The sequence below is a fragment of the Paracoccidioides lutzii genome (assembly GCF_000150705.2).
Source record: "Paracoccidioides lutzii Pb01 unplaced genomic scaffold supercont2.11, whole genome shotgun sequence".
Lineage (NCBI taxonomy): Eukaryota > Fungi > Ascomycota > Eurotiomycetes > Onygenales > Ajellomycetaceae > Paracoccidioides > Paracoccidioides lutzii.
Window position 1 is genome coordinate 512,055 of NW_015440957.1, and position 13,394 is coordinate 525,448.

Here is a 13,394-nt window from a genome sequence, read left to right on the forward strand (position 1 = left end):
TTGGGCAGAACTCGGAGCCTCAATATTTCCTTTTTCGTCAACAGCTGCGTCTATCGCGTCTCTTGGCGTCTCCCAACTTACATCTACATCCCAATGTCCACCACCGCTTATCGCTTCGCATTTCAACGTCACATTTTACGCGTTTTCTTGCTTCCTGTTCTTCTTATCTGTTTCTTTCTTCCCCTTCCTTTGTCAGTTTGATCTTGTATTCCTTTTGCTTCTTATATTCCCCAACCGTGGCACTCTAGCTCATTGATGGCATTGCAAAGTTCTTTCGAGTTTGTCGAGTGCACCCGCAGAGATATAATTTCATTTACGAGATTGCTCGATATGCACTGAGGTTAAACCCAGAGTCCCTATCTCCTCTCTTTACAGTCTCTACCGGCAGCTTAATCCGAATGCGACATCGGATTTTCATTCGTTCAAGAACCCAATAGGTGCAATCCCACCGACATTCCCTATATTCTTCTCTCCTCACTGCTCCCGATTCTTACACTATGGCCTTCCTACCCTCAGTATGTATGCGATTCTCCCTTCTTTCATTACTCCTCTCGCTTGCGCGATGCACTCCAGGGCCTAGTGCATATAGCTGGGCCCCGTCCAGCAAAGGAAATGAAAAGCATCCTCCCCTAGATGATAACAGAAGACCCTCATTATACACGAAAGACTTTGGTGATTGCTTGGGCAATTCTCAAATAAATATCACTCGTTTTGGCGCTGCTCTCTACAGGGACAATATGACGGCGGTATTTCACTTGCAAGGACAGACTCCCGTTGAACATGAGAACCTGATGAGTGTGTGCCCTTTGGCGATCTCGTATGATTTTTTTACCAGGGTCACTATCTAATGCGAGACCCAGTGTATATTAGCCTGTTTGCCTATGGCAAAAGCAGGTTCGAGATTATCCTTAACCCTTGCAGCGCGAATATGCCCAGGTATTTGCCCATTTGGATCCCCTAAATTGATATATACTAGTGGTTAATTGATCTCAACGGCGTAGCTTATGCCCCATGAATTCGAGCATTCCAATCGAGGCAAATGGCATTCTTCCCCTTTCGACATTTGGTATCTCTTTGTTACCCGAGGTCGCCCTGAAAATACCGGATTTCGAGGAGCGGCAGTTCTTCGGCTGTTTGCAAATTCTTCTCAGTCAGAAATGGGTTGCTATTCCTCCATTGTCACCAACGGTGTTACCCTTGCGCATCCTTTTGCAGCAACAAGTATTCTGGGAGTTTTAGTCCTTTGCGGCATCTTTTCATCCACCGCGTTAGCGATATATGGGGCAGATGTCGCTTTTATTCGGAGTAAGTATACTCATTCTCCGTCTGTGTTCGTATCATTTTCGATCCTACACCACATATACCTTAGCGGCGCACTGCCCCTTAACTGGCCAAGCGTGTTGGTCGCCTTCTGGTCAAACTTTGCCTGGTTCTCTGGGGTTATTTACAACGAAAAAATGCAAAATGCGATCAATGAAATTATTGGAACCCGAAGAGGGGACAACCGCCAGAGGGGGGAATCGTTAGCTAGAATCTCCAATAGTAATTCTAGACCCAGGTTCAATATCTCCAAAATATACAACAGAAAACTTCACCCGGCTACAAGCGACCTGGAAATGCCACAAAAACATTTCGGCTCTCTGCTGTTAAAACAAGATATTCTCCGTTCATCCAAGAGATCTCCGTGGTTTGGCACAGTTATAAAACCTGGCCTTCCTTTACCCGGAGATAACCACGGATTTGCAGGCACGCTTGCACAGGAGAAAATACCGACATCAAATGCCTTTCTGACAGTTCTTATCTGGTTTCTTATTTTTGTTTTTACTGTGGCAAGCGTAATGATCCTCATTAGGCTCATTGTTGAGGGTTATTGCAATTTGAAGCCTGTAAAAAAAGAACGGTTTGCTTGCTTTCGAAAGAATTGGCGTGCGTTCCTCGCTTCAGCCGTATTGCGGGCCCTTTTTATTGTTTTCTTTATGGCCACATCTCTTGCATTATTCCAGCTTTCTTTAGGTGGATCGGCTTCTGTCATTGCGCTCTCCTCGACGGGCTTTATTTTACTATTCATTGGTATGTGGACAATAATGGGTTATGCTGTATCGTACCGCTTAAGGAACGGCAGATTTGTGTGCCATTCGAATCGGTTACTTGTGGTTTGTACAAAGATTTTTGGGCACTTCCCCTGCTATCAACTGGCGAGACGAAGTCGTATGGTGCAAAGCGAAGAGGTTATGAAGGTTTTAGTGTCTATTCCTTGGTGGAAGGTATATGAAATGGATACAATATCTCCATTTATACATCAGACTCCGATTCACGAAGATACAAGGTTTCTGCAACAGTTTGGCTGGCTTTCGGCTTGTTATCGGCGATCCACATGGTGGTTTTCTACGGTGTGGTTGGGCTACGAATTTATACGTGCTTGTTTCATCGGAGTGAGTTCGAGCAATGCAATGATCCAGGTGTTCGGCCTACTCGCAGTCGAGTGTATTGCTCTTGTTTGCCTATGCTGGCTCAGACCCTTTGAGACCACTCGCATCAATATTCTGATGGTTTACCTCCTCGGCTTCAGCAAGGTGATTACTGTGGCGTTATCTTCTCTTTTCGACCCCCGTTTCAACCTGGAGCGAAGTACTACCACAATTATAGGGTTTACCATAATAATTACCCAAGGACTCCTCACCTCATGTCTACTTATCTACATCTTCCTTGGAATTATTTCCAGCTTCATTTCCATCACGCGTCATCACACAGAGCCCTCTAGCATCGAAGCAATCAACAACGGCACCTTTACTAGACTACGCAAGAACCGGCTGGTTTATATTGAAAGATTTCTTTGTGGATTATGCCGTCCTCGCCTACCCAAAACTTCAGAGGAGCCCGAGATTCAGAAAAGGCCTTCGTTCCATTTTGGCTCTTTCCAAAGTTGTCCTAAGATTGAAAACGCGGAAACGGATAATTCAAGCACTCGCTATTCAGCAAATCTGTCTGACATGGCATATTCATACAATTCTGAGTCTCGAACAATTCCACACCATCAGAGGAGCTACGATTCTATGAAAACGCTCCACAGCAACCCATGTCTTTGTCCTCGTCAATACAGTTGTGTACGCTCAGTTCTTACGTGCAATACGTTGACACCACACTCCTCAAGCCCAATCTCCCCGTTAGGGACAATCCATTCGGAGTCCCGCACACTCCATGAAGAATTAGCAGAGGATCCGAGATGGCAAGCGGCATACCAAGGTCTTGTTTAATGGGAACAGCACCGATGCCATGTTCGAAAATTTCAACTCTGCTTCACTAGCTCGTTCCCAACAAATTCCAACAGGTGAGTTGGAGCAACAGTGGTGTCGATACAGGCCGGATGGGATGACAATATTCAAGCTGGTTTCGGTGTACAAATATGTGAACGGGGAAACTCCATGTCCAATGGAAATATAAGCATTGTTATTTTCTATTACATTGTTTTTGTTCACTGTCCTGCTTTGTTATTTACTGCTTTATCCTCTCCTTGACCTTTCTCCACTAGTGATGCCAAATTGAAATCACGTTCATGCGGAAAGGGCCATCATCACCCTAGGTTTGTGAGGGTATTCATATGTGGATATGTAGGTATATGTAAAAGATATCATTCCCAGTACAAACCAATTTGAAAAATTAAAAAGCTTATGAAAACATGCTAACCAGAATATGGCATATATCACGGTAACATTAAAGAAAGCGGGTGATGGTAATTCGAACTTTGATAGTTTCAGGCCATTATCTTTTCAACTCTGTATGTACGATGCATTGCATACAAGAGAACAGTATAGCAAAAACGCCATTTATGCTCAAGGTGGTTCGTGACTATTCAGTAGCATGGGCTCGGAGGAGAAGTAAGAACAGAGCCGGCAGAGGGAAGTTTTGCCATTTAGAGGTTGCCCTGGAGTTCCCTTGTTTTTCCTCGACTTAATATCCATCTGGGTAGAAACAGGACCACGGTAGGTCGTCAAAAACCTTAGGAGAGCATAACAAAGCCCGATCGGACTTGGGTATAAACTTCACCACTTATTTGCAAGAAGTGGTACAAGTTAACTGGATCTTTTGAAGAGCGCATACCTCTTCTCAATGTGATGTTCTTGAGACTGAAAAACCATTTTATAATGTTCTACCAACCTCTGGATAAGAACCTGGGGTTCCACGGTCGTTTCCTCTATCAGGTTTGAAGTGGGAGAATACTGAAAACATGTATGCAAGACTTCAAACCAACTTAGGGTTGGATATAGCGGAGAACTAGAACGCTTCCAATTGAACGTCAGAAATCGAAGAATATCAAGATAGAGGCAGGCTGTCTGCGGGATATGTCATATCTTTTACCACCCGGTAGGGAAAAAAAACTGCATTTTGGCATCCTTAATGACACCCCTGATTCAGAATAGGATCCCGATGTGAAAAATACCATCCCCCAAATGGGCCCACCTCCCTCTCTCCTGCAAGTTGTATTGGTATGACTACCCAATTTTTGCGTGACAGGATGATTCTTGAGTATATGTTACAGTGGACAATGTCGTATTTGACCAGACATAGGAAGAAATGTCATGGGTCCAATGATCGACAATTATACATATACATACCTAGGTATAATATATGAACTTTCAAAAGCCAATCTTGTTAAAGGGCTCAACTTCAACGACATAACTGGAACTAAAACTACCCTTGTATACGCAGCCTTTGCATCCAGAGACAGCGTATCAGCTTGTCTATGTATACTTTTAAACATGCCATCCAAGTTGCCAACTCGGGAATCCCAGACGCAACTTCAGCTGAGGTAGGGTGATTGGCCAATCATCTAGCATTTGAAGGAAGATCTGTGGGTTAGCAGTGCAGGTAAATCCATCATTTATTTTATAAAAGCGGGTAGAAGCCTGCTAGTGTTTGCAGTGGTGACAGAGTGGCGAGACTGGATCTGGGTCCAGAGGGGAATGAATGGTTTTTCCATTATCTTGACAAGATGAACTGCTCCAAAATTGGAATTAATGAAGTTTCGAAGCTGATACTGAACAGATGCTGGTAAATTAGCAAATACCAAATCAGGCAAATGGCACAAAAGGAAAACCTGGTAAAGGTACCAGTTAAGTTAACATTCTGCCAGCTAAACCAACAGCACGCTTTGTATAGAATGCAAACCAATAAGGTAACAGCTGAAAATACTGAAACATGAATGTGGATAAAATTGACTGATGGGAGAATGACAGAGTGGTAGTTCAAGCATTATCATCCCTCCTCGGAACAGGTTCGGATTTCACCACCGGAGTTCTCCGCTCCAAATTAGGTGGCTCGGGTGTCAAGCGGTGCATTCCATGAGTGTTTTGCAAATCTAAGCAAATTGGCCCCGTTGGACCGGCGCAAACCTCCTGGTCCAGGGAAATGCTGGTAAAAGTAGTCTTCCAGAAACAACGAATGCGGGAAACGTAATCAATGCCAGAAGGCGCAGTGTATGAAAGCGATTTAAGGTGTCTGTAGCCCTTGCTGTGTTCCGTCGGTTGGGTTCTGGGATCACTACTACTCTACGGACAGGGGTTAAGAATCGCGCCTCAACCGCCCTTCTCAAACTCGACCATGCAGCAGATCAAAGGGGGTCAATCCAACGCCAAGTAATATCTGAACGTTCTTCAGTCAAACCTGTCTCACCATTTCAGAGAAAGGGCGATAAGTCCTGTAGAGGAAAAAGCCAAAGATTCCGATACCTTTTTCACTTTCGGGCACCTGATTCTTGGGCACGAGATAGTAGTTGTCCCTTGGAGAAAAGGTGACATGGAATGGTGACTCTCTAACACCCCTGGCAGCTGTTCAGAAATAGCCCTGTAGCTGAACAGACGATGATACCTTTTAGCGAAACTAGCTAGGCAGAACAGCACACATCAGAATAGACACTAACTAGGATAATTAGCCTGATTCTCCAATACAGAAATGAACATTAGATTCTAAAAGAGTTTGGGCCTGAGAAATGCCTTTGCTTCTCGCAAAAATTATCTCCAAAGGTTGACCGCAATAGCTCTTTTAGAGTCCAACAGCTCCAAGGATGCCAAAACTTTGGTCATTGGGATTTGGAGGCCAGGATATAATCTGTATAAAATGACCATCATCGCTACACCACCAGGCGTACCGTGTAAATAGAGTCGTTATTCCAGCCGTAGATCTTCCAAAGATCTCTTCGAGAACCTGAAAATCAATTTTGGTCGAACCCATCCCATGATGCCTTGCTTGCTGGACAGGAGGCCGGCTGGAGAGATCTCATGGCAACCCTTCCCCTTGGCGTAACAGAAGAAACTGCCTTTTTTAAGTCTCAATTCCAGATAAGACATGAGCCCAATACCCATCAAACCCTGTTGACTCTCGATTCCAGTCCCTTAGCAGAAGGGAATCTGGTTTCTTTCTCTTGACCAGAGCATGAAGGCTGATGGGTCACATCCATCGCACTGCCTCCTGGCTTGTTCTTTTCCAAAGTTCACGGGGACTTTCGTGTTCTTCTGCGGGTCTAAATTAGAGCAATATTGGATAACACCAGGTGCAGTCTGAGACAGGGTCCATCCGTTTAGCGCATCTCGCTTAGAGTTCTGGGCAAGCCAAAGCTTGCCAGTGATTCGGGATTTCTCCGACCCGGCATGGCGTATTGCGAGGGCCAAGAGAGGCCAGAGCGGTGAGCTGGTAGTTTTGTAGTTGAGTTGGAGCAAACGGCCAACCAACTTTCAAGGGGGATGATGACCCAAGAAGAAGAGGGGGGGGGGGGGGGGGGGGGTTCTCTGCTGTCTCCCAACAACTGATGGCCCCGTCTCCGTCTTGAGAGTGGAAAGGAGTATACGGATGTCGTTGGATGTGTATAATATGGAGTCGGATAGATGTGACAATACATGAAATATGTGGATGGACCCATTGATCGATCCATGGATCCACCAAGGGCATGATTCCACAGAGATCCGTGGATGGATGGATGCCATCTCCCGGTGGTTCCTTAAGCGTCGTTCGGAGTGCCAACTCTCCGGTAATTTTGTTAAAAAGGATTATGCATCAGAAGCTCTTCTTAATAGTTAAGTTTAATTCTAATTTGAACAAAAGTCTCAGGAGAGCAAATAAATTCCAATGAACCTAACAACAGACTACTTCCTCCTAGAGTCTGAGTCTGCAAGAAGGAAAACATGCCAGCCATCATTGTATTTAGTTTTGCCGAAATCACAATGGGTTGTTGTGAAAATTGGACGATACGAGGAATCAGCATACGTACGGAGCTGATGATGTTGAAGAAGGATGCCCCGGAAGAAAACTGCTAAAGAAACGACATCCGGGGACCCGCTGGAGACCTCCACCCATCCATCATCCATCTACTTAATATGGGGCGGTGGGCGTACCCAGGAACGTACCAGCTGCTCCTCAGAACCTAGGTCCGCACTGTCAGCCTTCAGTCCTCCCCACGTGAAAGGCAAATCAGTCCAAGGTTGGCACTAAAGCGCCCGGACCCTAAATTAGAAAAAGGTGGCTGTTCATGATTCTCCTGCATGGTGCTTAGTGGCAGCGACAACGGACGAGCTTGGGGACCAGAGAGTTGGGCCGTGAGGGTCCTGACGAATCGCTTCCTCCCAGGTAATTTCGGTTAAGAAAGTATATAGGAGTTGGTTGGTTGCAGATACTTTTCATCTGCGGAGAAACAAATAATGTGGAACATTTTCGTCCGTCTAAGCTTACAGTAGTTGCCGCCGTCCGCTCATGGCCAAATGGAAACAATCTCTCAGAGGGCTAGGGTTTGCTTTTCTTTTTTCATTTCATTTCCCTTCCCTTCTCTTCCTTTCCTTTCCTCTCCTCTCCTTTCTTTTCTTTTCTTTCTTCTTTGGTGAATCCATGGATCCAATCATGTCTTCATCGATAACGAGTCAACAATTTGGGCGTCGATTGTGACAAGTGGTGTTGCCGTGGCTTGTTCATGAGACAGCTCAAAATGCCATCTGGAGGGAGAGAACTCCCAGCCTTCGTTTAGTTTATGGTATCTAAAGTTTCACACTTTGGGGAGCCAAGTTGAAAACGTGCTCTTGTTGTGACACGGGAAGCTTCGCAAGAAAATAATAATGTTCACGGAGATTGTGATCTGCAATCCTCCAACGGCGCGACTCTGGTCAAACGATGCTAATGCCGACCATCTAGATTAACGGAGCTCAGAACATGAGCGGTCAGCAACGAGGAAAGGACGCATCTGTACGATCTGCATTTGAGCTGATTCACGTTGCCCCTGATGGCACGAACATTGATCGAGATTATAATAATGATAACGGGGAGGTGGTGCTGCTGTGGCATACGACTTCGTGCCCAACATCATGAATGTTAATACTGACGAGGAAACACCGGATTCGTCCCTGTCATCCCAAAGTTATCATGTGCTTCGCATATGTCTGGGCGTTGGAACGTGCCAGTCGAGCGCTGGATTGTGCCGAATATCCACAACATTAATAATGAGCCCCGAGACGGCATGATCAGGCTAAAAAGAACTTCGCGGGAAACGTTGAGATGGCAATCCAAAAGCTAAAAGGAGTTTGGAGTTTCCGTGATTCAAGAAAATCTGGTTGGTGGATTTCCAGGGATTCCAATACGGTTGGATACTTGTTTCCCATGACCCAAGAGCCCTTTTCCGTTGAAGTTGAGCAGCGAAGTGGCTTATGGTTCCAAGAAGATTAAGGTATGAAATCATTCTAAAGGAGAAAAGAAATATCCCATCGCAATCCTGAGAGAACTGAAAGTTTAAGCCTTCAGGGAAATAATCTGATTCCTTGCAGGACCCCGATTGTTTTCAAACCGACCAGAGAAAAAAACGCTATGGTCAAGACCAAAACCCCGTTGGCAATTGCTCATACCACTCGGAATAACTAGATAACTAGGTAACTATCCATGGATAGTACAAATATACTACGTCTGTAAATGTACATCCCTTCCTTGCAGTATGGAGCAGTTAGTTACGAGGAGAGTCCAATTTTTTTTTTTTTTTTTTTTTTTTTTTTTTTTTTGTTTTGTTTTGTTTTAAATTCAGCGTCCTGCGTCCTGACCACCATGCCGCGCCCTGACCGCGCTCCTGGTGTGCGCAAGCGGGCGAACGGGTGCAACCTTTTACACACTACAACCAGCACAAAGCCCAGACAGACATCCATGGGTGGTTTCTTGGTATAGGACACGTGGGATGATCGTCCCATGTGCCAGTGGTGCCGCAGAGGCCCATTTTTTTCAGTTTAGTGTTTGGACCGGGGTGACACTTCTCAACCTCCAGGCTCCTCCTCAAGACTCCAGAGTCATCACTTGTGCCCACACCAGCAGGAAATAAAATGTCGAACCACTTAAAGCCCTTTCCTTTCCGAGCACTTTGTGGTGTGCATGTCGCTCTTTTTCATTTGACGAAACTGATTGATTGATACATATGCAATAGTGCGTATGAGGCGTCATTGTTTCTGAATAATATACTTCGCGCTATGATATCATGGTCCGGTCCTCAGAAATGAGGGTAATAAATCTCTTCGGACGCTAAGAACCAAGAAGTTGTGCCAAGCAAAAAGCCCAAAGATTCCAAGGTCCAAACACGATTGCTGAAAGCCTGAAACACGAGAGGATCGCTGGATGAGCCAACGCTAGCTGATGATCTTCTCTGCGTGGAATGAGCCATGGGCCATGGCGGCACAGGGATCGCCATGGCAGGCTGGCAGCCATCGTCCATCCAATCAGAACATAATTTATTGGAGTTTAAATTGTTCACCCCCCAACTTTTGGATATCACATTATGTAGCCCCTAATCCCAAATAGGTACACATAGACGACAAAATTGCTTACCAGCCATTCGGAATATACGAGGGGCGTTGAACGGGCGGCAGCTTCAAACCGTGGCAAGAAAGACAGCAACGAAGAGATAATCGTCAAACCCCCATGTCATCATATTTGCGACAATAATCAACAAAGTTTACTATTCTTATAATGTACTGTACGATGACCCGCTAGAAGAGGTATTTTATGAAAATGAAAAAAAAAAAAGGATCCGAAATCCTTCCACGGAATTTTGTTTCATTGTTGTGCACTCAACCACCTTTTTCCATCGAAATCAAGGCAGAGGAGGTGGGAATATGGCCTTGCCACTCCAGCCGAATTTTCAACCCAGATCTTAATTATCTAACGCTGTCACCATCTTACATCCTTCATGCTGCATCCTACGGAAGACCAGACTCGGGTTTTTTTTTTTTTTTTTTTTTTTTTTTTTTTTTTTTTGTTTATAAATGATTGGTCATTGTGATCGGAGAAATACCTCCATTCACATACCCCGCACGCAGCCTGTATCAGAGATGTGATGATTTTATCCCTCCAAACTTGTCACCTGCATAATAACTCTCACAAGAGGCTGAAAGGCCCAAGGTTCTGTAGAGGAAGGAAAAATGAACTGCTCGCTTGTGACAGAAAATAATTGCTTGTGAGAGATGCACTGCATTTCATCATCATCTTTCTTTTTCTTTTTCTTTTTCTTTCTTTTTTCTTTTTTTCTTTTTTTTTTTTCTTTTCTTTTCTTTTTTTTTTTTTGGTTTTAATGGATAACTCTGTTTATCTCACACCTCGCTAGTTATCTAGCTTCGTTCAAATTTACTGGGCCCCTCACAAAACAGTTTTCGTCCTATTGATATTTTACGGTTCCTCCAAGCTTCCATAATATTGATTTACACAAAATAATTGAAGATAGCAAAAATACATCTGGCAAAACTACGTCTAGAACTTTCTGTGACGTTCCAATAAGTTTCACCACAATTTCAACTAGTACTATTATTAAATAATGTACTGCTTCACTCTGGAAGTATGTGTCGGTTTGTTTTAAGTTGGTCAAAACCTGCCGCTCTTTGCCAGATTCGGTGACAGATGTCATTATGATATCACGGGAAGGGGGCGGAATGAAAGGTCCTTGACATGCTCAAGGTGTTCTGGAGATTTGTTTACCTGGAAGGATCAAAAGCCGCTAGAACGTGGTATTTACTGTGAAGATCGAGCCGGAATGGCTCTCATACTGACATCACAGGCTGATCATAGGTCAAGGACAAGACGAGTGTAGATCAAGCACATGGTTCCCTATTTTCTGGTTTCCAAGCATCATCCGGACCGGACCACTCACCTGCAAATACCAGCAAAGGCCATCGTGTCCTGCCATCAATTTTTGCAAGTCGATTTGAGCGGAAACACGTCAACAAGAGGCTCTAGGCCAGAGTAGTGTTAAATGCCTTCTCCAGGACAGGGATGATGTGATCAACAAACTTGATAATCAGGGTGCATACAGCCGAGAAAGCATCCACATGGCATTGTTTCGCTTGCGATAAGTAAGACCTGGGAGCCCTGGCAGCGTAAAATATATGATCAGACTTTTACTGATATCTCCGTGGCTTGAAGGAAGAATGCTCTAACTTTGGGACGATGTTGCAACATAAATTGCCTCGGTAGCTAGGTATTCTCCGTGCCGACAAGGTTTAAGTTAAGGGGTAAAAGGGGACTACGCCCAAACTCTAACCTTGCAAACAAACTTCTCTCCTCTGCATAGTAACAGCTATTAACTCAACTGCTCCATGAATTTACGTACGTCCTGTACTTGAAAAGGAAGAATAGTTCTCCGTCTACAAGTCAAGCAATTAACACCAGAAGGTTTTACGCCAATTTTGCTACCAGGAACTAACTTCCCTGCAGATGATCCCAACGGGTCCTCCGTTATCGTCCAATCAGGAATACATTTCTACATGTGGACTCTACAGTTTAATGAGAAGTCAGTGCTGGTGGGGAGGTTGGTTGAGACAGATCCTTCAATACCCACATCTAGTCCGGTTGATTTGTCAATTCTGAGCATTTTAGTTGTGAAGTGTTGAGGCTGCAACACACGGTCACCTCCTGGTTCAGAGACTCTTGGGTTTTGGGCGGTTTGTGTTTGGTGACTCTGTTGTATTCACGTTTTGTCATTGAGAAAGTGATTTCATTTCATGGATGGTTTCAAAAGAAAAGGCTCTCATTTTACTGCGTCTTTCTTCTCCTTGCGCGGTATGGAGTAACAGAGGGAGGAATCGATGGAAGAGAGGAGATTGTGGTTCTGTGTTTCCTATGTCTCTTGAAGCTGGTTGGACTAGTGTGAACAGCCACACAAGGCAGACTCAACACATCCAGCAAATTTAGCTACTCTTTATATGTGTTGGAGGTTGATCTTTGCACGAGATTTCACACCTTCTTTGTAAATGGACTTAACTTTCAGTTATTTTCAGGGAGTTAGGCGTTTGGATGGTAGGTGCACCGACTGACAGATAAAGGGGGGATTAAACCGCTCTCAAGCATTTGTGGACCTCAAATACCATCGCTTGCTTCCAGCCTTCAACGACATATTAGCTCCATCGTTCTAGAGGACAAAATCATGGCGATTTTATTTTGTGGCTAAACCCGTGTACACCTTTTCCAGCCACAAAGAACCCGCTGGACAGTTGGCTTGAATGGGGGCAAGAGATGAACATTTTCTCAGCCAGCGTTCATGTTCTGTGCGACTTGCGATCCGCACTAAATACAAATTTTCTTGATATAAAAATAGCCGTCAATGATCGACCTGGAGTTTCGAAGAAAGTTCATTAGTTCAAGCATGAGCACGGCAACAAGTATTATCGATCACGAACCGCCACCATATGAATCAGAGATGTAAGTGATACATAGCTGTGCAAGGAAAGGGACCAATCTGAAACAATGGGACGAGTTCAATGTTTACTCCACCATACGGAGACATGATTTATTTTGCATTTCGTTGTTGGGTAGTGTCAGCTCAGTGGGTTCGTACTGTTTTGCAATTCGTAACGTATCGGAAGACTTTCTACCCACCTACATCACTCCTCATAACCCAGGCGGGTAAAATAAACCAATAAAATGACAATTCATCTCGACAATACTTGTCGTTGTTCTTGGATCGATTGCCCTGGCAATATTCCGGATTTCATAGCCGTGTATTGCCGTGCAGGCGAGGTGGGCTCAGAGCTCCTTAACACTGGCTAGAGTGTTTCCTGTAAATGGAAACCCAGTCACTGGCGTTCAGGTCGCAATATCAACCCTTGACGAGTTTGTCGACAGTTGATTCGACCGGGGAATCATAAGGAAAACGTCATTTTCTCATGGCACGAAAAGCTGTATGGTGATGTGATAGAGATGCAGCAGACCTTGAGAACGCGGGCATCGGATGCATGCTCGCGACGCATGCTTTTTCAGAGGCAGATCATTTCCTAGCCGAAGCTGCGTGGGCGGCAAGCCCACTGATGATTATTGGTTGTTGGGAGGTTGATCAAACAAAACTGCCCGTTACAATTTATATATTTTTCTCCATAGAGTGAATGAAATGTGGATTG

At 44.6% G+C, this 13,394-nt stretch overlaps 2 protein-coding genes across 2 annotated transcripts; both read left to right on the forward strand.

The window, feature by feature from the left end:
- Positions 1-1,004: 1,004 nt before the first annotated feature.
- Positions 1,005-3,254, forward strand: PAAG_04499 (hypothetical protein; the record flags this gene model as incomplete). Its single annotated transcript, XM_002793543.1, has 1 exon — positions 1,005-3,254. One exon carries the CDS (start codon positions 1,005-1,007, stop codon positions 3,252-3,254), a length of 2,250 nt encoding a protein of 749 aa, XP_002793589.1.
- A 5,815-nt stretch (positions 3,255-9,069) lies between these two features.
- Positions 9,070-11,238, forward strand: PAAG_04501 (hypothetical protein; the record flags this gene model as incomplete). Its single annotated transcript, XM_015845288.1, has 2 exons — positions 9,070-9,180; positions 11,071-11,238. 2 exons carry the CDS (start codon positions 9,070-9,072, stop codon positions 11,236-11,238), a joined length of 279 nt encoding a protein of 92 aa, XP_015699514.1.
- Positions 11,239-13,394: the final 2,156 nt, after the last annotated feature.